The sequence below is a fragment of the Nasonia vitripennis genome, chromosome 3, assembly GCF_009193385.2.
Source record: "Nasonia vitripennis strain AsymCx chromosome 3, Nvit_psr_1.1, whole genome shotgun sequence".
Classification (NCBI taxonomy): Eukaryota; Metazoa; Arthropoda; class Insecta; order Hymenoptera; family Pteromalidae; genus Nasonia; species Nasonia vitripennis.
This window is the reverse complement of record NC_045759.1, coordinates 11,148,695-11,171,375: the sequence shown is the minus strand read 5'-3', so window position 1 is coordinate 11,171,375 and position 22,681 is coordinate 11,148,695. Positions and strand designations below refer to the sequence as shown.

The following is a 22,681-nucleotide window of genomic DNA, read 5'->3' as shown; positions in this document are numbered from 1 at the left end:
ACTGTATATTTATTGTCTTACGTGATTGAATTATGTAGTAGAGGATTTAAAGAATAACGAAAAAATGTCAACTGCTATCCATTTATTCTAACGCTATTTTTATACTATTTCACTACGTATAGTTGTCTTGTGACAAGTTTTGAGATTAAATGATCTCATGATTTGCTGTCGCTGCTATCACTGCTATCGTCGCTGTCGCTGTTATCTTTAGTTAATTCTGTTGTCCTACAACTGCTACCATCAGTGTTTAAGTTGCTATCATCAGAATTGTTCTTGTTAACGACAATAACCCTTTTGTCGTTAATTCCATCATTGTCGCTTACAACATAATATTTATTACTGTCATCACTGCTGCTTAAACCTCGACTACCACTGCTGGTGTATACGTGGCTACCTTCAGAATGTAAATTTGAATTCCGAGACAACTGTTGTTGATGGGATGACTGAAGTTGTGAACTGTGTTGTTGTCCTGAAGATTGATGAAGACTTGAAAGATCGTGCTGAGATTTATGCTGATCAGATGTGTGAACGCTAGATTGTTGGTTGTGTCTTCTGTCGATACTGCTATCGCCAGAGCTACCCCTGATGACTCTATAATCCTGACCGCTACTGCTGCTGTGTCCATAGCTGCCATCATTTTCCGAATTGTCTCTCACAAAATATTGTTTAGATGACTGTATCTGTGAACCCTGTAGCCCGGCAGACGATTGCTGATGCCTTGCAACATCAAGATGAGATTCGTGATGTCCATGATCAATAGATTCTTGTTGTCTAGATACTTGAAACTGAGATTGATGGGGCCCGGCTCGTTGAGCATGAGATTCTTGCTTGCTGAACGATTGAACATGAGATTGTTGATGCCGCGATCCTTGGGATTGAGCCAGATGATGGTTCGAAACGGTTCTGGATCCATGCTGTTCATTTTGTAAAGCTAGGTTCCTTGAGGATTCAGCATTAGAAACAGCGTATCTGTTATGTTCCGATCTTCCAACGGATGACGAACTCAGAGACGATTCGTCTTGACCTAATGAATGATTCGAATGACTTGAGGAATAGTGTCTCGGTGCTGACGAATCACTAGATGCACCCTGGCACTAAAATGAAAAAAGACACTTCCATAAGAGTTTGCTATTTTTTAATGTGAATGCATGAAAGGATGTAGATTAACTTACCGATGCGTCTTCAGATGCCTGCATGGTACGAGCAGATGCTACAGCTAGCATTCCGCATGCAATAAGCACCGAAATCGAAATATGTAGCCTCATCTAAAACAAAAAAAAATTTGCCTATGAAATTTAAATCTTGAACTATCTTTTAGTAAATAGTGCAAGTATACAAAAGTCGCATATTCTTAATTTATTATAAATATTTCTAAGAAGATTATAAACTCAAACATTTTTATTTAATTATTATAAAAAGACTTACCTTTGCGAAGCTAGTGAAACCCTCAATGTAAAGAGAACTCTTGAAATTAAGTATTGCTTGAACTGACTCGGTATTTATACTCTTTTTCAATGAGTTCATTTAGTCTTGAGCACGAAACTGTATACCCGTAGATACATTGAAATTAGTTTGTGATGCCATAGTTTTTTCGTATCACACGTTTTCAACCTTGTTACGCAAAGGCAATAAATTATTCTGAAGCATATGCTTTGCCAATAAAAAATAACAATAGAAACTGGTATGACTTTTTAATGGCTCATAAGAATAAGAATTTATTCAAAAAAGCTCGCATTTTTAGATAATTCTAAATATGGAAAAATGATAAATTTTTTTTTAAATGGCATTTGGAACTCGAAACTCATCTACGCAAGCCTTCCACGCTGCCCTGTCTTGTATCAATCCCACCCAAGATGCACCCCTCCGATCGACACCCACCCGTCCTATTTATACTTGATCCGCTTTTACGTTGTCCTCTCATCTGCGTCTAGATCTACCTAGAGGTCACGTTACCATCGGCCTGCCCTTCATGACACGCGCTACCGTACGGTCGTCTCCCATTCTCGCTACGTGCCCTGCCCATCCCAATCGGCGTGATTTTATTATTCTGTTAATATTTGATGATCCGTACAGATTGTGTAACTCATCATTGTGTAGTCTCCTCCATTCTCCGGTTTCCTCATCTTTCTTCGGCCCGTATATTTTTCGCAAGACTTTATTTTCAAATACCCTAAAACGGTTGTTCGCCTGCTTAGTGAGAGCCCACGTTTCGCACCCGTACAGAACCACCGGCAGTATTATTGTTCTGTATATTCTTATTTTAACGTTTTTAGACAACAACCTTGATTTAAGTAAATTACTCACGGCGTAGAAGCAAGCATTACCCGAATGGAGTCTCTTGTTTATTTCGACATTAATCTCGTTTTTATCATTTATGGTCGTAGCCAGATACCTGAATTCGCTAACCTTTTCAAAAGTGAAATTCCCAACTCTGAGATCTCCCTCCCCTCTGCAGATGCCTAGTTTATCCACAATCATGTACATTTTTTTGATTCACTCACTTCTAACCCTGTATACTCCGCCGCTTTTATGAGGATTTCCGCGTTTCTTGCTACCATTTCCCTACAATCCCCCAGTATATCTAAATCATCTGCGTAGCCTAGTATCTGCCTTGTTCCATTAAGCGTTGCGCCCAGCTGACTAACCTGCATTTTTCTAACGACATACTCTAACGTTAAGTTGAACAGCACCGTAGAGAGCCCATCCCCTTGTTTTAAACCATCGCGTATCGTGAAGGATTCTCATTACCGCCTACTCGGACCTTTCCCGTGCTTCCGTTCAGACATATTTGAATCAATCTCACGAGTTTTTTTGATACACCGAGAAGTACTAGAATTTGATACATTTTGCTTCGCTTAATAGAATCGTACTCTTTTTTAAAATCTATAAATAGTTGGTGTATGATAAAAGTGAGATACCCCCTATAGTTGTTGCAGTCTGTCTTATCCCCTTTTTTAAAAATCTGGTAAAAATCTGAAAGTACCTGGAAACTACCGAGATTTTTCAAATCTAGCAGGTTTCCAGAGTAGAATCTAGATGAAAACCCCGATAAATCAGACATGATTTCTGGAAGAAATCTCGGTAGAATTTTTTCTCCACTATGATTTGTTCATATAAGCTTACTTTTCACACCAGTGATCCTGCCCTTCATTGACATTGTTTGAAAATATTCATAAATTGATAAATAAATTCATCTACAATGTCTTTTAAAGGGGAAACATGATTTTTAAGGTGCACATTAATAGTGAAAACCTAACCCTACACATGCATGCTCTCATACATGACAGTATGCACAGCATTGTGTACTGACTGACTTTGTGTTGTTGAAGTACAATTACTGTGTCAAAAGTGTCATCGATGCACTCAAAGTCACCAATAATGAGGTTTGCACAGGTATTTCAATCTCATCAGTATGCGAGACAGTTACTCTCAACCACCAAATCTCTCATAATCATGCTAAATCCATGATATTAAAGGTGGATGTCTGTTCTTTTGCGTTGAGACTTGTTCAATTACTTAGAAACAGACTGCCATATAAGTTTTTACTTAACAGTCTTGGTTCAGCTTTGCACCCTTAACCCTATGGCTTTGTCGGCAAAAATACAGGTGGGTCTATACATGAAAGTTGAATTCATATCAGCTAGAATGAATTCAACTTAATATACTCTTTCAACATACCAATATAAATTAAATTGCAAAATTGCAAAGCCGTACCAAGACTGTTAAGTGAAAACTGAGATAGCAGGCTGTTTCTAAATAATTTAACAAGTCTCAATGCAAAGAACAGACATCAAACTTGAATATCATGGATTTAGCATTATTATGAGAGATTTGGTGGTTGACAGTGACTGCGCTCGCCTACTGATGAGATTTGAAATACCTGTGCAAACCTCATCATTGGTGACTTTGAGCATCGATGACATTTTTCACACAGTAATTGCACTTCAACAACACAAAGTCAGTCAGTACAGCATGCTTGTACATACTGTCATATATGACTGTATGCATGTGTATGGTTAGGTTTTCACTCTTAATGGGCACTTTTTGCAAATCATATTTTCCCTTTAAAATCATTCTAGAATTTATAGGCTAAATATTCATCATTCAATATTGACTGAAACTGTGAAAACTGTAGTTCTGTCTGCTATGCTATTCTGCTGCATAACATAGCAGACAGCCTCTACAATACTTATGTATGCCTGTGCCTGGCTTGAACCGTACGCGCATGCGCAAAAAAGTAAGAGAACTTCTGCTACTCGTGTTTCAGCGTAGAAACTACGCATATTTCTCGACGGATTCTGGGTTTCATTTCTACCGAGTCGCTAGGGAACGGACCAGAACTTATCGGCCATTTGCTACCAGGGTAATGATGGATTCCTTCCAATTTTCGGGTATTGTTTCATTTTTCCAGATGGCACATACTGTTTCTAGATTTTAAAAGTAAGCTGGATGCCTCCATATTTGAGTAACTCAGCTGGTATAGAGTCATTTCCCGCTGCTTTGTTGTTTTTTAGTTTTTTAATCGCGGCCTCTACTTCTTGGTAGCTCGGTTCTTCCACGTGGAGTTCGGCAGTGTGAATTTTGTCCCTTGTTCTTCGCTATTTTCGTGCACGTTTGATAATTTATCGAAATAGTTTTTCCACAGCGACAGTAATTCGTTGTCATTTGTTACGAGGTCCCCGTTTTCGTCCTTCATCAATTGCGCTCTACTCCTAAAATCCTTTCTGATGGCGTTAATCCCTCTGTACATTTCGCGGGGGTTATTTTCCTTACTGTTAGTTTCTATTCTCCTAATAAGATTCTTTTGATACTCCCGCTTCTTATTTCTGTAGATCGCGCTCGCCTATTACCTTACGTTAGAATACTCTTCTACGGTCCTATCGCTTCTATTGTGTAAGCTATCTAATTTAGCCTTTTTGCGCCTTTCAAACCAGAGTTCGCACTCTTCGTCAAACCATGGTTTGCTCTTTGGCTTTTTCTTTTTACCTAGTACTTTATTCGCGACCTCTTTTACCGTTTTTTCGAATCATTCTACACATCTCCTTTCGGGGCAGTTGTCATCGCTCCCGCATCCTCCTCGGAAGCAGGATTTTTGCCCATTTTTGTAATGTGTGATGAAAGAGATCGATTAAGAGATAAGAGATAATGTGAAGTGTTTTTTGTTGTGGTGCTTGCGTAGTGTTTCTAGATGAATGCGTTCGACAGTGTGGGCTCATCACACCCACGCCTGTTCCTATCGGCTGTCCGCGACGGCTTATTCAATTTATTTGCAGCTAACCTCTTTCTCAGGGGCTGTTCCTCTATCCGCAACCTGAGGACGCGCTGTGTAGTGGTGATAGGCACCCACCCGTCCGATCTGGACGACAACGCCCAAAACCCGCTTAGGGTAGCGGCATTGTAACAGAAAATGATAAAATGAACATGTTAAAATAAAATAACTATACTTTTAACATAATTTCCATTAAAAACGTCAAATTTGAAATCTTTCAGTTCTCATAGTATATAATTATAGAAGTATAAAAGTATCGTAATCCTTAGACGATACTTTTTTCCTCAAATAATTTATAACTTGTTTCCAACTATTTTTAGATTAATTACAATTTGTTCGCTTAAGGGGCAAAAGGAGGCCCGTCCTTTTTGCATTTTGTGATTCCAAAGTTGAAAATAAACTAAAAAGTTTGATTTTCATTTTTGTTCTGCAGAATACAGTGCCTCCAATTCACTAAAAAATTCAATTTATATAATTATTTCAATTGTGTTAAAATATAGTCGTAGTAAATTATTTTTTACTACTCAAAACTCAGCATCATAACTTTGATATGATTTTCAACTGTTATTCGTGCCGCTAATCAAGTAATCCATTAAGTTCATTGAAGTCGCGTTCAAGTGGAAAAGCAACAAATCGTGGTAATGTCACTAGACGACATAATCTCATATTTTATAGTTTTCTAGCATTTTAATTAATAGTCTTGATTTAAATCGTTAAGCTTATGTTTTTATGAAACTAAAAGATTCTTCAATTGAAAGTTTCTGTATCTTTAATTCACGGAAGACTAATGATTTTGTTTAAAAGTATGGACTAGTATTAATCTATCTTAAAGCTAAGTAGACAACATGTTAAAATGCAAAATTTTTGGTAGTCGTTATTGAAAAAAGGCCTCGCCAACCTCTGTATTTCTGCTTGGCAAATAATAGAATAACCTAAAATATGTTGTCCATATAACAATTTATTTGATATTTCACAGCAATCATTGAAAGCAGGATTAAAATTTTTAAGTTAAGTGAAGTTAAATTCACTAAGAATAGCAAGAATTTGGTGATTTTAGGATAAAGAAAATCATAAATTAATATGCTTTATAGTCATTTATTTCGATTTCCAAACTTAGTATTTGTTTGGTTTTTTTTTTTAAATAATGGTGATATTCTTAACTTTATCTGGATTGGAACAATTTTCTAGAAAGGCATTTTGTGAGGTCCATTTACTTTTGAGTCAGATTCATCCCTGCCATTTCCTTTATCGTTTTCGTTTTTTGATTCAGTTGACGGTTCACCTTTGTTTGAATCAGATTCTCCAACAACTTCATCATTATTCTTGTCAGACTCGCCACTTGATTTTTCTTTATCGTTCTCATTTTTAGACTCGGTAGATCCATGTTCCTTTGAATTCTTTTTATCAGACAGAGACTGATTATTTGCATCAGATTCATACTGTTCGAAAAAAATTGTTAAAAATAGATACGTGTGACTTAAATAGTCCTTTTTTACACGGCGCTAAGCGCCGTGTAAAACTGAACCATTTCAGTCAAGAGTATCGTATAAAATTTTATAGCACAGACTGCTAAAATCCGCAAGTCGCCTATTCGTGACTCGCTACGCTCGTGCGCTAACCTCACGGTGCAAATAAGGAATACTTTAGTCACAGATAGGCGTGACTTAACAGCGGATTTTAGCAACACTGTGCTATAAAATTTTAAGCTTGCGTAGACTTGTAAGTTTAATATTTAAAATACGTACATTTTTTGAATCATTGTGATTATTTGCTGGCCCATCCTGAGCAGCTTGACTTAATTTGGCTGCATTACTTTGAATGTTAGAAACCTGCATAGCATAAAAGCATATGGCCAATTGATTTTTTTAAATCTTAAATAAAATACTTTTTTTAATGTATAAAAAGGTTAAATACCCCATCATCTGCTGCGTGATTAAATGATGAGAATATCTGTTTGAAAATAGCGAAGGCTGCTTCGTAAGTATAATATAATGCTAATTATATTCGTAATTTTTTATAATGTAAAAGATATATACCTCGGATGCAGAAACTATAGCCATCAGGCCGGATAAAATCAGAACTGCTGTAGCGTATTTCATCTAACAAATATAAAAGTTAGGATGTCCATTAAAAGTGTGAATAAATATAGTATATACAAAAAAGTGTTATGTTATACATCTTACTTTTCTGAAATGGGGATAGAAGCTGCAAGTCTAATGTGAACTAACGACAAGTTTTACCAAAGACTGATACCACCGTGTCTCACCACTCGTTATTTATACTAAAATGAGGAATATATTATTTATGCATTGCCATGGGTGCTCTCTAAAGCTTTTCCCGATCACGCAAAGTGTTAGCATTTCATTTGCATGAAAATAGTTCCTATCTCGCTTCAATAGGACTAAAATGACATTTAATTTAACTCGCGTATTCTAAGTCACGATTGAAGAATTGCTAAGGTACATACATACGTTGTTTCTACCTACGAAAAGTATAGCATATTGAAAAGGTTGTAAATCCCGTGATGATAACGAGATATATACTTCATGTTATCATATTTTCTAAATGAAAGCAAGGTTTTTTGTTGAAGTCTTTTCAATTGTATGATTTTGGTATTTGGAGCATTTGGCATTCATTTTTTGGAGAAAAAATGTAATAGTCTTAATTACTTACACAAAATAGTGATGACATATAAATTTAAGTATTAAAAGTGATGAAGTGCAATTCTAATAGTAGATTATTGATGTGCTCTTTTAGAAAATACCAAGAGCTGATTAATAAATTCAAGTAATCTTTATTGTATTATTACTTTAATTGACTGATTTGGTCAAAAATCACAGATGCCAAGAAAAATGTGAAATTCTTATCTTATGTACTCAAAACCACAATGAATTTTTGAATGGGTTCTTTTTTAGTTTAGTCTTGTTGAACAAGGCATTTTGAACTATTTAGTTTGCTAATACAAACAATTTTTATTTATCTTATTGAATCAGACAGCATGAAATTATGAAATAACAGTTGACGACTTGGTACGGTCAAGTGAAATGAAGTGCAGTGCATGCGTATCATACAAACCTTGTTCAGATAGTAGAATAGGACTATAATAAATGTAAAAAATTGAAATATTAATAAAATTAAATTGATTCATTTAGCTGGTGATTATCCTAACCTCTTAACCTATCTAGATACAACTTAAATATATTATCTACAAATTGTTACATGTCCTTTGCATTTCCTAACCTTTTTTCAATTATAATCAATCATATAGGTAAATTTATATTTATTAATAAAAGTTTTAACCTGACAATTGTATACGTATGGCTAGTCAACTGAATTTAAGCAAATTAACTGCAAGGAGCTGTGCATAAGCTTCTATTACAGTAAGCGGTTATTTAGCGATTTTCTAAGCGGTTCATTGGCGTTATTGGTTAAATAAGCCATTGCTAAGCCATTGAACCGTTGACATTTCTACCAGAGAACATGGCACGTTACATATCTATTAGTGTGTGGATGAAAATAGATTATTTTATTATTAGCATTGCAAAATCTATACTTTATTTAAATAAATGTTGTCAACGACTTCCCTTACTTTTGGTTCAACAAATACTCACAATACTCACAACTTCGCTACGCTTGGGCGCTAACCGAACGATGAAAAAAAGGACTACTAATATCACGGATAGGCGTGACAGCGGGTTTATGCTAGTCATTGCTATGAAATAATGTACAATACATGTGTTATAAGTCGTTCTTCATGGCACGGCGTTAAGCACACTCACTACGCTCACGCGCTTATACACGCCATGCCGTAAAGTACGACTTATGCCTCTAGTTCATAATGTACTATACACAGCTCTCATACCTTTTAAAATATAAACAGACTATCAAAATTTTAATTAAAAATCAACAATGGACAAATAAAAAAGTTTATATTTTTACCAGAGTTCTATCTTAATATACTTCATAACATTTATCCGAAGCAGAACTTTTAATCTCATAGTATCCATGTTATAATTTTAGGGATGACATGATAATTTAATTTAGTTTTTAATGATCGTTTATTGCAATTTCAAAATATAATATATTAGCTTTAGCGTACATAATATCATTGACCCAATGCAACTTGAATTTAAAAAGAAAAATGCCGTTGCATGCTGTATTTTACTCTTCTAGCTATTTGGTAGATGATTTATCTTTGTTTGAATCAAATTCAACGTTATATTGCTTGTCATTTTCATCCTGAGACGGGGTTGATGATTCGCCTTTGTTTGAATCAGTCACATATGAATCGTGCTATTTAAAAAAAAAATCATTAAATATATTGTTATAAAAAAGACAAATATTTTATTTTTATCAAATACGCACATCTTCTTTATGAATTTGAGAATGTTCATGCTGTTTACTACTTACATCGCTCAGGTACTTATTCGCTTCAGCTGCTTTATCTTGAATGTAGGAAGCCTGTTATTTTATAAATATATGATTATTAATTGCATTTTTTCTAATTTCAAAAGTCATATCAATTATTATCAAAAAAATGCGTACCACTTTAGCGCCCTCGACTGCTGCAGCTTGTTTAAATTTGGAGAGATACTGTTTTGAAAATAAAAATACTGATTAAATATATGTAATTTTATGATATGTCGGTTCACAAAATTCTTGAAATACAAATAATACGTACACTTTCATTGCTATCCTGTGATGGAGCTGCAGAAATCACCGCAAAAAGACTAAGTGCAATCAGAGCTACTGTTGCGTACTTCATCTAACAAATCCAAGTTACTCATTTTCTTTCCCAAATTGCAAATATAGTTACTTAGTTATGCGAAAGAAAGTATTATGACTAGTGTCTTACCTTGCCAAATAGAATAGAAGACGAACTAAGCAAAATTTCTGCTGGAGACTCGTACCACCGTGTCTCGCCACACGTTATTTATACTTTAATGAGGAATTAAAGCGAACAATATTATGCATACATTATCACCGGTACTCACACAAAAGCTTTGTTTGGATCACGCACTTTCGCAATATAACTAATATAATTGTTTGATTAAACTTACTTATTCAAAGTCACGATTTAGCATTTGCCTAGTGAGAATAGGTGCGTTAATAGCTTTTCTCATAGATGTAATTTAAAAACACAAGACGAAAAATGACGTAATAAAGTTTAATTTCTACTCGTATACTCAACGTATTGCATGAAATGTAATCCTTAGAAAGTTCTAATCTGTTTGATAATACAAAAGGACATTAAACAGCCACCCTCACCAGACGACATTTAATCTCGGCTTTCGTTAATCGCGCTAAATCAATTACTTCCAAGCCGCAGCCGAGTAATTAAGACGCGACTCACTCGCCCAGCCAAGCAAACTCGTATTTTGCGAAATCCTCCTTAAAAATAAAAAAAAGCGAAAACCCTGCCAAAAAAAGTACGGTGTCCCATTAATCTTGGAGCAAGATGCGCTGTAAAGTATTGCCAGGGCGCCAGGGGTAAAAGTGGCGAGGGAGGGGGGTCCCAGGCGCGTTAAGTCTTGGATTAAATTCTGCGGCTTTTACGGGAGCCAGCTCGTCTAGGAGATTATTAATTTTCGCCCCACCCCATCACTTTTTGCGCCCACAAAAACTGCGTGCGATTTTCGCCTCGTTATTCCAGTTTTTCTGGAAAAAGCGGTATGCAATTTCGGCTCTTGGTCTAGTTTACGGTGCGGTACCGTATTTGCGGGAAATTTCTATGCAGCGGAATTCTCGGACTGAGCGCATGTGTGTGTCGCGTTCTGGCTTTATTCGATAACGCGAGTCGCAAATTCATTTTTATCGAATAAAGAAACCGCGAATTCAATTGTGTGCGCCGGGGATTACGTATGACATACACAGGGAGAAACTTGCACTATGTAAATTGGACGGTCGCATCATCGGATTGAAAATTTTATTCGTTCACTGAGAGAAAAGAATCCTTGACACAAAGAAGAATTCTTAACTGTTAAGAAAAATGGATTAAAATATGGACAAATCCAAGCGTCTTAACAGTTAGGCTTTCAGATTTTTGAATTTTCGTAACTTTCTTTCCGTCGACGTAAAATCACTAGCATTTTATAATTACTTGTTTTCACTTCTTATTATCATTTAGTATCGCTCTGAGACTATTCGATGTTGAAAGATTTTTTGCAAAAGTTTTTGCAAAATATATTCGAATGATAGCACGATAGGTATCATACAAATATAACCTGCGCCACAATCGCTAAAAAATTCCTAAATTCTTAATAGTTAAGAATTTTTCTCTTACTATGAAGAAATTTTCGTTAGCAGCAAATACATGAAAAATAAGCTGTGGTTAAGTCGCGAATCCTTTGCGACAAGGATTCTTTTCTCTCGGTGTTCTGCGGAGGAATAAACATGTTCGCGTCGCATCTTTTCGTCGAAACGAACGCCTTGCCCTGATTTTTCCGAGCACAATAAGTTGATAACTTCGTTAACGAACTCCGGCGTCGTGTAGGCAACGTCAACTAAGTATAAACAATAAATATATTCATTAAAGCCGCGCGGAAAGTTTCTAAAGCTTCGTAAGCGCGTATAAATATCCAGTATAATTACGCGACGCCTCTGCCTGCGCAGATCCGATGGAAAAGCGAATTAAAAATCCGCCAACAAAAGCACAACTACGCTTCGCTGCGGCGGTGGCACGTCATATCGGTTTTCCGCGCGCGACTTTCAACTTTGTCTCCGCCGCCGTCGCCGCGAGAACAGTTTCAAAGCCAAATAAGGGCAGCCGAGCCAATCGCTGCTCCTCTCCACGCCACACCTCGGCCCATGAAATATGCACTCGCGCGTCCGACGACACATTGCTTCAAAGCGCAGATATACGCTACTCCCGAATCTCCGTAATTTTCGAGCGCTGACGTATCAAGCTCTCTCGGCCCCTTCGCACTTTAAGGGGTGGATCTACTCCCGTCTGACTCCACTCGACTGCTACCACTCTCGACTATCTCGAATTCATTTTTCATACACCCCGCACAAAGCAAGCAGAAAATTAAGATAACCCGCGAAGCGTGCAGTCTAGCAAATAGCATCAGCCGCTGGCAAGCGTTCAAAAAACCTCTCCGACTTCATTTTGCAAAATTCCACCCCCCGTATAGCGCCCTCCCTGATATTCCTCCAACTTCCTAAACGACGATCGCAGCACCGGCAGCAGTAGCACACGTAGAGCTACACGCCGCAGCAGCGGGACAGTGGCATGTAACGACGGTCGCAATAATAGCCGGGCGTCGCATCCCGGCACGTGATCCCGTAAAACGTTGGGCTGCTGGAAGCTGCGGGAGATAGGGCTCGAGAAGCATTAAACTGCTCGAGCCACTTGCCTTTTCGCGCTCGCGCGACTACGCGTATATAGCGAGACACTTGACCCGGGGGGCTGCACGACGTCGCACAGCTTCGTGCGTTATCTTTTTCGGCTATTGCGCGGGCTTGAATGTGTGTCAATTTTAATTAGCCGAGGCGCGCGCTCTTATCGCTGCGGCGCGTGTTTACGCGGTGTGTGAATTATGCCCAGGGTGTAATCCAGATACTTTGCTGCAGGGTTCCTTGCAAAAAGGAAAACAGTTTAGCGGGAATCGTCAATCAACGAGCGCTGCCGCAGCTCTCTCAATGATGCGGTTATTCCACACTCCCAAGCGTTTAGCCCATAAATCCAATCGACGGCCGAATGCGCAGCAGCAGTTGATACGCGAGCGAATACGGCGACGCGATCATTAAGTAATATTCATGATCGTGTAATCACGCGTAATCACGGGCCAGGCGCGCGCACGTGCGCGAAGCCACACCGCAGCGCATTGAATGCGGAATGATGTAAATCGCTTAATCGCGTAGTCGCGCCGCGCGACATGTGCATGCGTACGTCTCGGAGTAGACTCCGCACTCTCTCTCTCTCTCTCTCTCTCTCTCTCTCTCTCTCTCTCTCTCTCTCTCTCTCTCTCTCTCTCTCTCTGCAGCGCGTAAGTAAATTGCCGTGCGATGTCGCGCGCGCGCGGCGAGCCTCCTCCTGAGATACGTCCACATACCTTATGTACCTATACTATACAGCGCACGTATGCGTATGTGGAGGAAGGATTAAGGGAGTCGCTGCACCGCTGCCTTATTAGACGGCTGACGTTGATGGTATGTTTACGGTTATTGGGAATTCAGAGCGGATATCGCCGATACGTTACTGCGCACGTATAGCTGCGGCGAACTGATGCCGGAGAAGTTAATAAACTAATAGATGCGTGCGGGGAAAAAGTCGAGAGTCGAGCGCCGCTGGTAGTTTCCAGCCGCCGGGACGAGTTGGCCAACTACTAATTACTCTTGAATGGCCGAAGTTTAGGACGCGCCGGTGGGTCATCTTGTATACACACATAGCCGCGCGTGTTATGCATTTACAGCGCCGATAACTTTGCTTCGCTCGGCTTCTCGGACGAGGCAAAACGCGCGGAGCAAACTCTCCGATAACAGATCAAACAATGCCGCGAAGGCGCGTATTGTAGACGTCGCCGCGTAATAGACTCTTTAATGCGCAGTCGACGCGTGGGAAGATGATGAGGTGGAGGAGGAGGACAACGACGGTGGCGCGACGCCGGTGCGGCAGCGGCGCGCGCGATGCAACGCCCTGAAAATCGATTCGACTTTGGCGCCGGGCGGCGTTCGAGAGAGCTGCGCGAGAGCAGCCACTATGCTGCTGCCCGGATTCTGCCCTGTGCGAGTGTGTGTCGAAGAGAGGAGCTTCGCAGTTCTCGAAGCTTGTTTAGGTTTTTACGGGTTTTTATTGATTTTTTACTTTCTGGCGGTAGCTGCGAATTTGAATTTCTTTAACGCTCGAAGGCTCGCGTTGGGGTGATCGAGTACCACTAGGATTATTTTATGTATTGGCAAAGTTAGAGCCACAATATACCTTTTTAAAGGAAACTGTATGCGCGATAAGTCATCCCTGTATACACCTGGGAAGCAGGAAATACGAACATATGGCGATTGAATTATTTTTTATGTCCAGCACAGTATATGTAGTTGGTTATTACAGCTGTCAAATCATTCAATTTGAAAGGAAAATGCAAAAAAAAACTATCAACATTTAGCAGTTATAGCATAGGCAGCCAACAGCAGCAAGTCCAACAAGGCATTTTTGGCATAGGTGGCACACCTCTATGTATACAGGTAATCACGCTGAGTGTTATGAGGGAAATTAAAAAGTGCTTATGCGCCACCTGTCGCCGCTAGCCAGAAACTATGGTTCAAGGAGTGGGAAATAAATAAATAAAAATATAGGGTTCCCGGATGATTCCACAAGCTTGCACAACGTCAGGGTGTCCGGTCTTTTTTACTTAATGCGCATGCACAAGGTTAAACGTTAAACGGGTAAAGGCTGGAAAAGTGTAACGAATGTAAAAGTTTTAAAAAATAGGGAAAAAGTAAAAAAAAAACAAAGAGGAATATTAGTTTCGTAAGAAAGGAACGTTTATAAGACGTAAATAGTAAAGTGCAACAATTGTAAAATGTAACGATTTGTACAGATTGCATTAACTAAGCCCATGGAATAACAGGTCAAAATCAAAAGATTCATAACAAATATTTACAAGCGACGCGAAAAGACAGACGTATCAATAGGGAACTCCCGCACACGCGTACACATATCGAATTCACAAACAGCTCCGTTCAAAGCGCGTGTCCAGCTATTTAATTCCGCGGCCATTGTGATAGCGATTTTTCTGGCGTGGAAAGCCGAGAAGCGCGAGAAAAAATTCCATTATACCTTCGATTATTCCGAACTTTGACACGCGCGCGCGCGCGAGGGACATATAGCGCGGGAATTTCGCGTCACCCTCTCTCGAATTTCAGCGAGTGTATCAGCTGATACAAAAGCGTCGGCAGAAAAAAGTCGGCGCGCGCGCGCGCTTCATTATTCTCTAGAATTTCGCGAATACGCAGTTCGCTCGCGTTTCTCTCGCTTCTGCACATACACACGCGCCCGCGCGCGCGAGGGCAGCAGTGAAAGCCGCGGAAATTTCACACGAGCTGCTGCGTGCGACGCGCTGTCGTGTTATTGGATTTTTTTCAGGGTAGAGAGAAAGAGAGAATAGATAGAGCGATTTTGTCGGGACCGGAGAACAAACTTTGATTGTGCGTGCGCCGCGCCTCGTGTGATTACTTGACTGTGCGCGTCTGCGTATTGATTTCGAGCTTGCTCCGGTTCGATTCTTTCTTTTCGCTTTTGAATCTTGCATTTTGCGGCTTTTTGTGCGAAGGGTGGGTTGGTTTCGCGCTTTCAAAGAGCCGATTGCGACGACATGCAGATATACTAGCAATGAGCATTTCGTTTATCGGATTCGGAGCAACAAGAAGCGCATTAAACTGCAAACCAACAGCCAATTAGCGTAAGCTCCACAAGGCTCGACAAATTCCCGGCGTCTATCGGCCATTCCTCATCAGCGTCGCCGCCTCCGTCGCGCTGTAAGGTCAAAGCGCATACGTATACAGACCCTACATGCGCCCAGAGACACGTATGTATACCCACAGGGGCGTAGGTAAACTCGCCGCAGAAGCTCCGCTTCGTCGTTATGCGCGCGCGATCCGTGCTGGATAATAGAGTTTGCAGTGAAAAAGCTCGCTCGCGCGCGGCTTCTTTTTATGTGTGTGCCAGGCTGTTGTTGTTGGCTTTGTGTTTGTTACACAAGAGAGAAAGAGAGCCGCGCGCCATACCCGGTGGACCAGCAAAAGGGACTGCACTGCGACGGATTTAATTGGAGTTACGTTGGCCGCCTGTCAGATGCAGTAGGTTCTCAGCGTGTGTGTGTGTGCGCGCACGTAGGATACCGTTTGAATTTCGATTCGCGGCATTGTTGCGTCAATTTTGATCGAACAGCCTGCGGTCCCTTTGAATCTCTTTTTTGTCCTCGCTCCGTATACACTCGATCGCGCAAAAAAAACTCGGGCTTTCCGAACTCGACGGTCTTGAAATAAACTCGCGATGACAACGACGAGCAACGTCATCTCCGGACAAAAAAGGTCAAGTTTACACAGCCGCAAGCTCGTATCGCGCCGCGGAGAATAGACGAGCGGGCGAAGACACAGTGAGATGAGATTTACTCCCCGACTGGAAGTAAAAGCGGCGGATGTAAAGCGCGACAAGCGCGCAAAAGCCGTGTCCCAGTAAACGCAATAAATTTCGCATCCGCGGCGAAACGAGCCGCGGGGGTAATTTTCGTCCGCCGTGCGCACGCTAGCCCGTCTCTCGACTTTATTTTTCTTCGCTCCTCTTTCTGTATACAAGGAGCTTTTTCCTCGGCCAGGCTCGTTTTTTCGCAACGTGCGTGCGCACTTTTTGTTTGCGTCGGCCGCCGAGCTTTCTCGTTATTCGCTGTTTGTGTTTCGTCTGGCGAAATGATTGTTTAGGGAGGCCCCTGACGTCGGCGCTGGAATAATAGGATACGATACACGGCTCAGCGCTCTTGTCTCTTTTTTTGGACGAGGGCGTCGGCGCGTGTATCGAAAATCCGCGCGCGAGAGAGCTTTATTTTTCCGACGAGCCGAGAAATCGGGATAAATAAGAGCGCGGCGGAATTAAGGGGAGAGAGCGAGAACTGCTGCGACATATACGAGCGCGCACGGCTCAATCTCGAACGACGTCGCGAAAAAGCTCGCAAAGTCCAATTCCTCGCAGCTCTTCCTTTTTATCTCGCGCGCAGTGTGTTGAGCGCATTCCGCCGCTAGGCTGCTGCTGCTGCTGCGGTCTATAAAGCGTCTTTAGTGCCTGTAACGGCGCGGTCGGCTCGTAAAAAATAAGAGCTTTCTTTACATACTTGTATGAGGATCCAGATTTAATTAAATGCGCTGTACCGCGAGTCTCGCCTTTTATTCTCTCGAGTATTTCCGAACGAGAGAGCGGCGAGCTTTTATTTTTACTTGCGTTTCTCTGAAGGCGCTCTCGCCGTGTGTTGTTTCGCAGAATCTCGCCAGCCGCGGAGAGAATGGGATTGTTTTCGTTAGATTCGCGTCGCCGTTTGCCTTTAATAATGCTCCCCCCGCTGCGCGTGTTTTTGCTCCGAAATTGAATGAGCTGCGCGGATTAATTTCGATTAATAAATCCATCGAGAGAGGGAGAGAGAGAGAGAGAGAGAGAGAGAGTACAGGGCGAAGTATAAAGGCCTGTCGTATTATACTCCTCGCTCGCGCAATATCCAGCGCCGAGGCGAAATGCGCTCGGAAGAATCAAATAAAATTTTTCCGATCCCATCGAAGATAATGCGAGGACGTTGGCCGCCTCCGCCGCGTTTTATTCATCACCTCCCTCTTCCCGTGGAAAATTGTCTTTTCGGACCGCAGCGAATGCAAATGCCGCCGCTGTTTGCGCGCGCGCACTCGACTCGAGAGTGACTAGCCAAGTCCAATCGAATCGGCAGAGAGAGAGAGAGAGAGAGAGAGAGAGAGAGAGAGAGAGAGAGAGAGAGAGAGAGAGAGAGAGAGAGAGAGAGAGAGAGAGGGAGAGAGAGAGACAAAGGAAACACGTATAGAATGGCCCAATAAAAAGAAGCGAGCCCGAAATAAAAGAAAATTCGAGCAACGGGCCAAGAAAGCCCGGAATAAATTCCCTCCCATACGAAATTACGCGCAGTAGCAGTATCCTGCACGCACGTCTCTTGCGCTCCTCCGCAGCGTATAATCGTTAAAATTTACGTATTATAACGCAGCGCTCGCTCGCTCGCGCGAATGTAAACAAGCTCCGCGTATGCGTTTGTATATCGCAGATGCATACTCGCGCGCGCGCTGCTCGAATTATTTCTGCGAGTACACGGCGTGCAGCGAGCGCGCTTCTAATTAGCTTATTTGCGAGCGAGTATAGGGCGCAGCCGCGTAAACGTTTGCCCGGGAACTTTAATAGTCGCACTTCCGGGGCGCGAAAGTCGCGAGAGTATGAACTCTGCACACACACACAGCTATTCTCCGTATCGAACGCGCTGCATCACGTGCCGCGAGCGGCAAAACAGGAGAAAGAGGAAAGTGTCCGCCGGCGGACCGATATCCCAGCGGCGTACGTGATCGAGCGCTTCAAAAGTGGGGTCGGCTGCGGAAAAGCCTCGCTATACTGCTGCCGCTGCTGCACATGCAAGTCCCGTTTCCAGGGGGTGGGATAGCCAAGAGAGGGCAAGACGTGACCAGCCTCGCGAGCCCCCCGCACACGCGAGTTTCGCTATATACATACGCGATAGATGCATGCGCAAGTAGCGCCGGCTTTTTGTCTCCCTGGGAAAGGGATTTCCGGACGAGCGGAGCTGGAGCTGAAAGGGACGGCCGCCGCTTTGGATTTTTGGCGAATTCGTGCGTGGTAGAGGCGATCGGGAGGGCTATAGTTTATGATTTGAAGGAGGCGTTTTTAAGCCCTATACAGAGAAGGAGATAAGAGCTTTCTTTAATTCGCGTGGAAAAATGGAGGTACGGTCAGACGCGGCGGCGGGACACGGATACGTCGGCCCTTTTTTCCCCCTTACTCTTCATTTCAATCGGGTCATGCATCGAAAACATTGACTTAATCCTGTAAAGTGTTGTCGATCCTGCGCGTAGCTCTCTTTCTCTCGAGTCGCAAAAGGACTTTCAGTGAAAACGTCAATCGTGCACTGAATTTTTTACAATCTCATTTACGGATAGAGCAGCGAGAGCTTTTTTTCCAGTAACTGCGCGGTTATCGCGAGAAAACGTAAACAAAAGCAGCAGCGGCAGCGTCAGGTTGAAATACGAGCGAGCAGTGCATCATCGCCGACGGCATATAATTGCGATCGTAATCGGTCGATGACTCTAACGGGTCCAAAGCAACGGAGAAGCGGCTGCAAAGAATCCTTTATACGGTCGGCTTCCGCTTCCGTCTCCATAGGAGCGTCCTCCGGCCATTACCTTCGTTTCGTTTTCTTTATCCGCTCTCGCTCTCACTCTCGTTATTCTCGAAGATCTCTCGAGGAGGAGGAGGAGGATGGGGGCCGTCCATGCGCACTCGAGTGCCTCTTCTTTTCTCTACGTACTCCGGCGTACTGCTTCTTTTCTCTCTCTCTCTCTCTCTCTCTCTCTCTCTCTGCGATATAGATTAAGAGCTGCGCTCGCTTTTTTCCGTCGAGCCGGTGTTTTGATAATCACGCGAAAATGCGCAACATAACGCGCGCGCGCGACATCGAGAAAAAAAAACGTATACGCCCATGCAACGGGTCCACTCGACTGCGATAAAGCCAGAGAGTAATACTTGCCATTGAAATAAACTGCGCAGGTTTGTTTTCGCGGCTTTCCCTCAAAGCGGGCTTATCGGTCTTCCTTTTTTTCCCCCCTCTCGTCGTTTCGCTTTCGAGTTTTGACTGGCATAAAGTGCGCATAATGTGGACGCTTGTTTTTGCGAAAGTTTATAAAATTCATGATTAATCGATACACTCCATCTCGGCGTCGGAAAATAAACATCGGACCTCATAAGAATCTAACGAACCGCAAACTCCCTGTATATAAAATAGGGAAGTAAGAGCCTTGCCGCGCCACACATACTTACAGCACGCCACGGTATAGCCTCACGCTTTTTAACCCCGACGACGAGGTGGTACCTAGAGCGCGAATGGACGGTCGGGGCCATTGAAAGGGCGCGCGCCCGCGCGCGATATATCGCCGATTGAATCGCGGGCTCGCAATCCGGAAAAGTGTGCGGGAGATTTCTATGGGCTGGATGAATGGAGGCGACGTCCGAAATTTCCCTCTCGGTCCGCGTCTCGAAAGAGCCGCTTTTTTACGATAAAGAGCGAAGCGAACATTAGCCGTCAGCGAGGTTTGCGCTTTTTAATCAACTTCGCGCAGTGTACGATGTCATTTCGCCTCTATAGAGCTTTCGAGATAGCTACGAAAAATAAACACACGCGCGCGGTCGATGGCAAAGCACTTTTTTATCTCCGAAAATAAAATTAATAACCCACCGCGAGCGTAATTACCGAGCTGTCTCTATATTGGGCGAGACCATCGTCTATGCCGACGTCTCGCCATCGCTGCTGCGCGTGAAAGCTCTCCGCTTGTGCAATCTGCGATCGCGCGCCGGCAAACTCGATATCTCGCGCGCATCCCCGCGCGGAGATTGGCAGCTCGTTGCGCGAAAGGCAGAGGGAGCGAAAATAGTCGCCTCGTCGACGTCGTCGCCGCGTCTACTGCGATCTGACGCTTGGATAGGAAACGACGCGCGCTCGCGCGTGAGAGAGAGAGAGAGAGAGAGAGAGAGAGAGAGAGAGGGAAACGTTGCTGATGCGACGGGTAATTTCTAAACGGATGGCGGGCCCTGATTTCGAAGCGAATTTCAATGGTAAAGTGGTTTTCGCGAAGTCGAAGCGAAGCGCGATATTTTTCCACCCACCGCCCCCAGAACCGAGGCCGCCGAGTCCTCGCCGAAATAAAAAGGCTACTGGCTCGCCGCGGCGGAAAAAAGCGGAACGAGGGAGAAGGAAATCGCACGTATATCTACAGCTCTGCACGTGAATTGTATTGCACTCGGCGGGATGAGATGCATCGAGCGCGAGAAAAGCACTGGAGTAGTAAGATGCGCCGCGGCGGTGGCGAATGCATTTTAAAGTGAGCAAATAGAGCGGGAAAATAGAGTCGCTTTCAATTGAGCAGCCGATCGTCTAACCTCTCGCGCGCGGTTTTTCGCCTCTCCCTCGTTCCTCTCCTCCTTCTCGCGGCCGCAGCATAGCTTCCTTTTTTTCGTCTCGACTATCGTCGCGCATAAAACGCTGCGCCGCACGAGAGCGGGCTAAAGTTTACCGAGTCGTGAAATCGCTCGCGCTCGACTGGACTAACAAGCAGCCTTTCTTGCGCACAGTGCTATCCCGAAAAATCGCGAACTATCGCACGATAAGAGCTTGTCATTTTTTCGGAAAACGTGCCGCCGAAGGCAAACTGCGAGGGTACATAGAAAGCGAATATGGTACACTTCTCGAGACGAGTTGAATAAACATCTATGTGCGCCGGCGCCGCAAAGTGAAAACGTGACTTATCTGTAATCGAACTATACGACGTACACAGCTTGCCGTGCGTGGATAAACACAAACGCGCGGTTACTCGGTAAATACAAGCGCGGCGGGCAGCGAGAGCTTGTTATTAAAAATAAATTGCTCCTTTGTGGCGGTTTAAAGGGAATTCAAAATATCCCGACGTTTCGTATTATTATAACGCTCGACGACCCTATTTGCGCTGCGCGCGCACCGCCAAGAGAGATAATGCAAAAAATTACAATCCCGCATTGCGGTCAGATAATATATCGCATCTGCTTTGAAAATGCGTATATCCTTTACCGTATTTTTTAAAAATGAGGCTCGATTATTACCGGCATCAAGCTTCGCCGTAAAATTCCAGCACCGATAAAGCTCGCGATTATACAAACTCACTCTCACGACTAATCAATCTCTTCCGCTCCGAGGCCCGGTGGGTAGCAGCGCATACATCGGCACTGGCTATACAGAGAGAGAGAGAGAGAGAGAGAGAGAGAGAGAGAGAGAGAGAGAGAGAGAGAGAGAGAGAGAGAGAGAGAGAGAGAGAGAAAGAGAAACGAGTATTTGCAGCAGCAGCGACGTCGGTCGCTCGAGCAAACGTTTGCCGCGCGCGAGAACCGTCCGCTCGTTACACACGCCGTGTGTGTGTATGTGTGTGTGTGTGTCTATCTTTCACGCGCGCGCTTTTGACTGCCCAGAAGCGAGCAGCTCAAGCGACTGCGAAACTCCCTGCGTGAGGTTTTCGGCTTGTACATAGTCGTGTCGTTGTGTACGTGTGGCGTATATCGTAAGTAGAGGCTGAAAAGCTGGTAATTCATTCGAGAAATATTTTGTTAATTCGGATGTACACGTGTTCGCAAGCGCTTTTAGCTACCCTGCTAGTCAGAGGATTGAAATATAACGAGAAGCGCTGTTCGACTTTTGAAACGTTACCCAACTATAACATTTCTGAAAGAGAATGCTCTGAATCCCTTTAAATGTAACGAAATATATCGGATAAAATTACGAAATTAATTAACTACGAAAAGCGCGCACTCGTTATAGATAGAATTACGTATTTTACGTATAACGATGAGCTTCGTTAAAATTTGTTCAAAATTCGAGTGAAAAAAATTTTAGCTCTTTCGTTTAACAACTTTGAAATCTTTTTCAAATGCGATTCTGTACGGTGGATTTAAAACATGATAAAATAATCTTCTTTCATGATTACGTTCTGCACTTGAAAAGCAAACGCGTAATTTTGATGGCTGTGAAAAGCATTTTTTCTCGAAAATAATATTATTAGACATTTGCATGAATAATACGCGTTATCTCGCAAGCCCATTTATAAATTCGTAATATTACAACTTTCGGAGCAGGAATCTCATTAAATATTTTAATAGAGGCGCAAAGC

General features: G+C 42.7%; 4 protein-coding genes across 6 annotated transcripts in view; 1 reads left to right on the top strand and 3 right to left on the bottom strand.

Moving 5' to 3' along the window:
• LOC100119248 (nephrin) overlaps positions 1-22,681 on the top strand; it is a 116,212-nt gene that overhangs the window by 43,060 nt on the left and 50,471 nt on the right. The window lies entirely within an intron of this gene.
• On the bottom strand, positions 68-1,813 carry LOC116416788 (dentin sialophosphoprotein-like). Its single transcript, XM_031926459.2, has 3 exons — positions 1,426-1,813; positions 1,173-1,265; positions 68-1,094 (listed from the first exon to the last, which is right to left on the bottom strand). The coding sequence occupies exons 1-3, from the start codon at positions 1,522-1,524 to the stop codon at positions 156-158; spliced, it is 1,131 nt and encodes a 376-aa protein (XP_031782319.1). The 5' UTR covers positions 1,525-1,813; the 3' UTR covers positions 68-155.
• On the bottom strand, positions 6,345-7,541 carry LOC103316805 (serum response factor homolog B-like). 2 transcript variants are annotated; one of them, XM_008212432.3, is made up of 5 exons: positions 7,453-7,541; positions 7,306-7,368; positions 7,184-7,219; positions 7,015-7,098; positions 6,345-6,708 (listed from the first exon to the last, which is right to left on the bottom strand). In XM_008212432.3, the coding sequence occupies exons 2-5, from the start codon at positions 7,366-7,368 to the stop codon at positions 6,454-6,456; spliced, it is 438 nt and encodes a 145-aa protein (XP_008210654.1). In that variant the 5' UTR covers positions 7,453-7,541; the 3' UTR covers positions 6,345-6,453. The 2 variants fall into 2 exon arrangements, with proteins under 2 accessions (XP_008210654.1, XP_008210655.1); XM_008212433.3 differs by having other exon boundaries at positions 6,345-6,666.
• Positions 9,309-10,220, bottom strand: LOC107980919. Of its 2 annotated transcripts, none has more exons than XM_016984214.2 (5): positions 10,125-10,220; positions 9,951-10,034; positions 9,815-9,862; positions 9,635-9,730; positions 9,309-9,562 (listed from the first exon to the last, which is right to left on the bottom strand). In XM_016984214.2, the coding sequence occupies exons 2-5, from the start codon at positions 10,032-10,034 to the stop codon at positions 9,443-9,445; spliced, it is 348 nt and encodes a 115-aa protein (XP_016839703.1). In that variant the 5' UTR covers positions 10,125-10,220; the 3' UTR covers positions 9,309-9,442. The 2 variants fall into 2 exon arrangements, with proteins under 2 accessions (XP_016839703.1, XP_016839704.1); XM_016984215.2 differs by having other exon boundaries at positions 9,680-9,730; positions 10,125-10,219.

Bases quoted from the DNA above. Each gene is read 5' to 3' on its own strand.
- LOC116416788 (XM_031926459.2), bottom strand. From the start codon at position 1,524: ATGAACTCATTGAAAAAGAGTATAAATACCGAGTCAGTTCAAGCAATA. The intron at 1,266-1,425 runs GTAAGTCTTTTT...TTTTTGTTTTAG, and splicing joins GTTTCACTAGCTTCGCAAAG to ATGAGGCTACATATTTCGAT. The intron at 1,095-1,172 runs GTAAGTTAATCT...TTTTCATTTTAG, and splicing joins AGGCATCTGAAGACGCATCG to TGCCAGGGTGCATCTAGTGA.
- LOC103316805 (XM_008212432.3), bottom strand. From the start codon at position 7,368: ATGAAATACGCTACAGCAGTTCTGATTTTATCCGGCCTGATGGCTATA. The intron at 7,099-7,183 runs GTATTTAACCTT...TATGCTATGCAG, and splicing joins ATCACGCAGCAGATGATGGG to GTTTCTAACATTCAAAGTAA. The intron at 6,709-7,014 runs GTACGTATTTTA...TTTTTCGAACAG, and splicing joins ATCACAATGATTCAAAAAAT to TATGAATCTGATGCAAATAA.
- LOC107980919 (XM_016984214.2), bottom strand. From the start codon at position 10,034: ATGAAGTACGCAACAGTAGCTCTGATTGCACTTAGTCTTTTTGCGGTG. The intron at 9,863-9,950 runs GTACGTATTATT...TTTTCAAAACAG, and splicing joins CACAGGATAGCAATGAAAGT to TATCTCTCCAAATTTAAACA. The intron at 9,563-9,634 runs GTGCGTATTTGA...TTTTTTAAATAG, and splicing joins CTCAAATTCATAAAGAAGAT to CACGATTCATATGTGACTGA.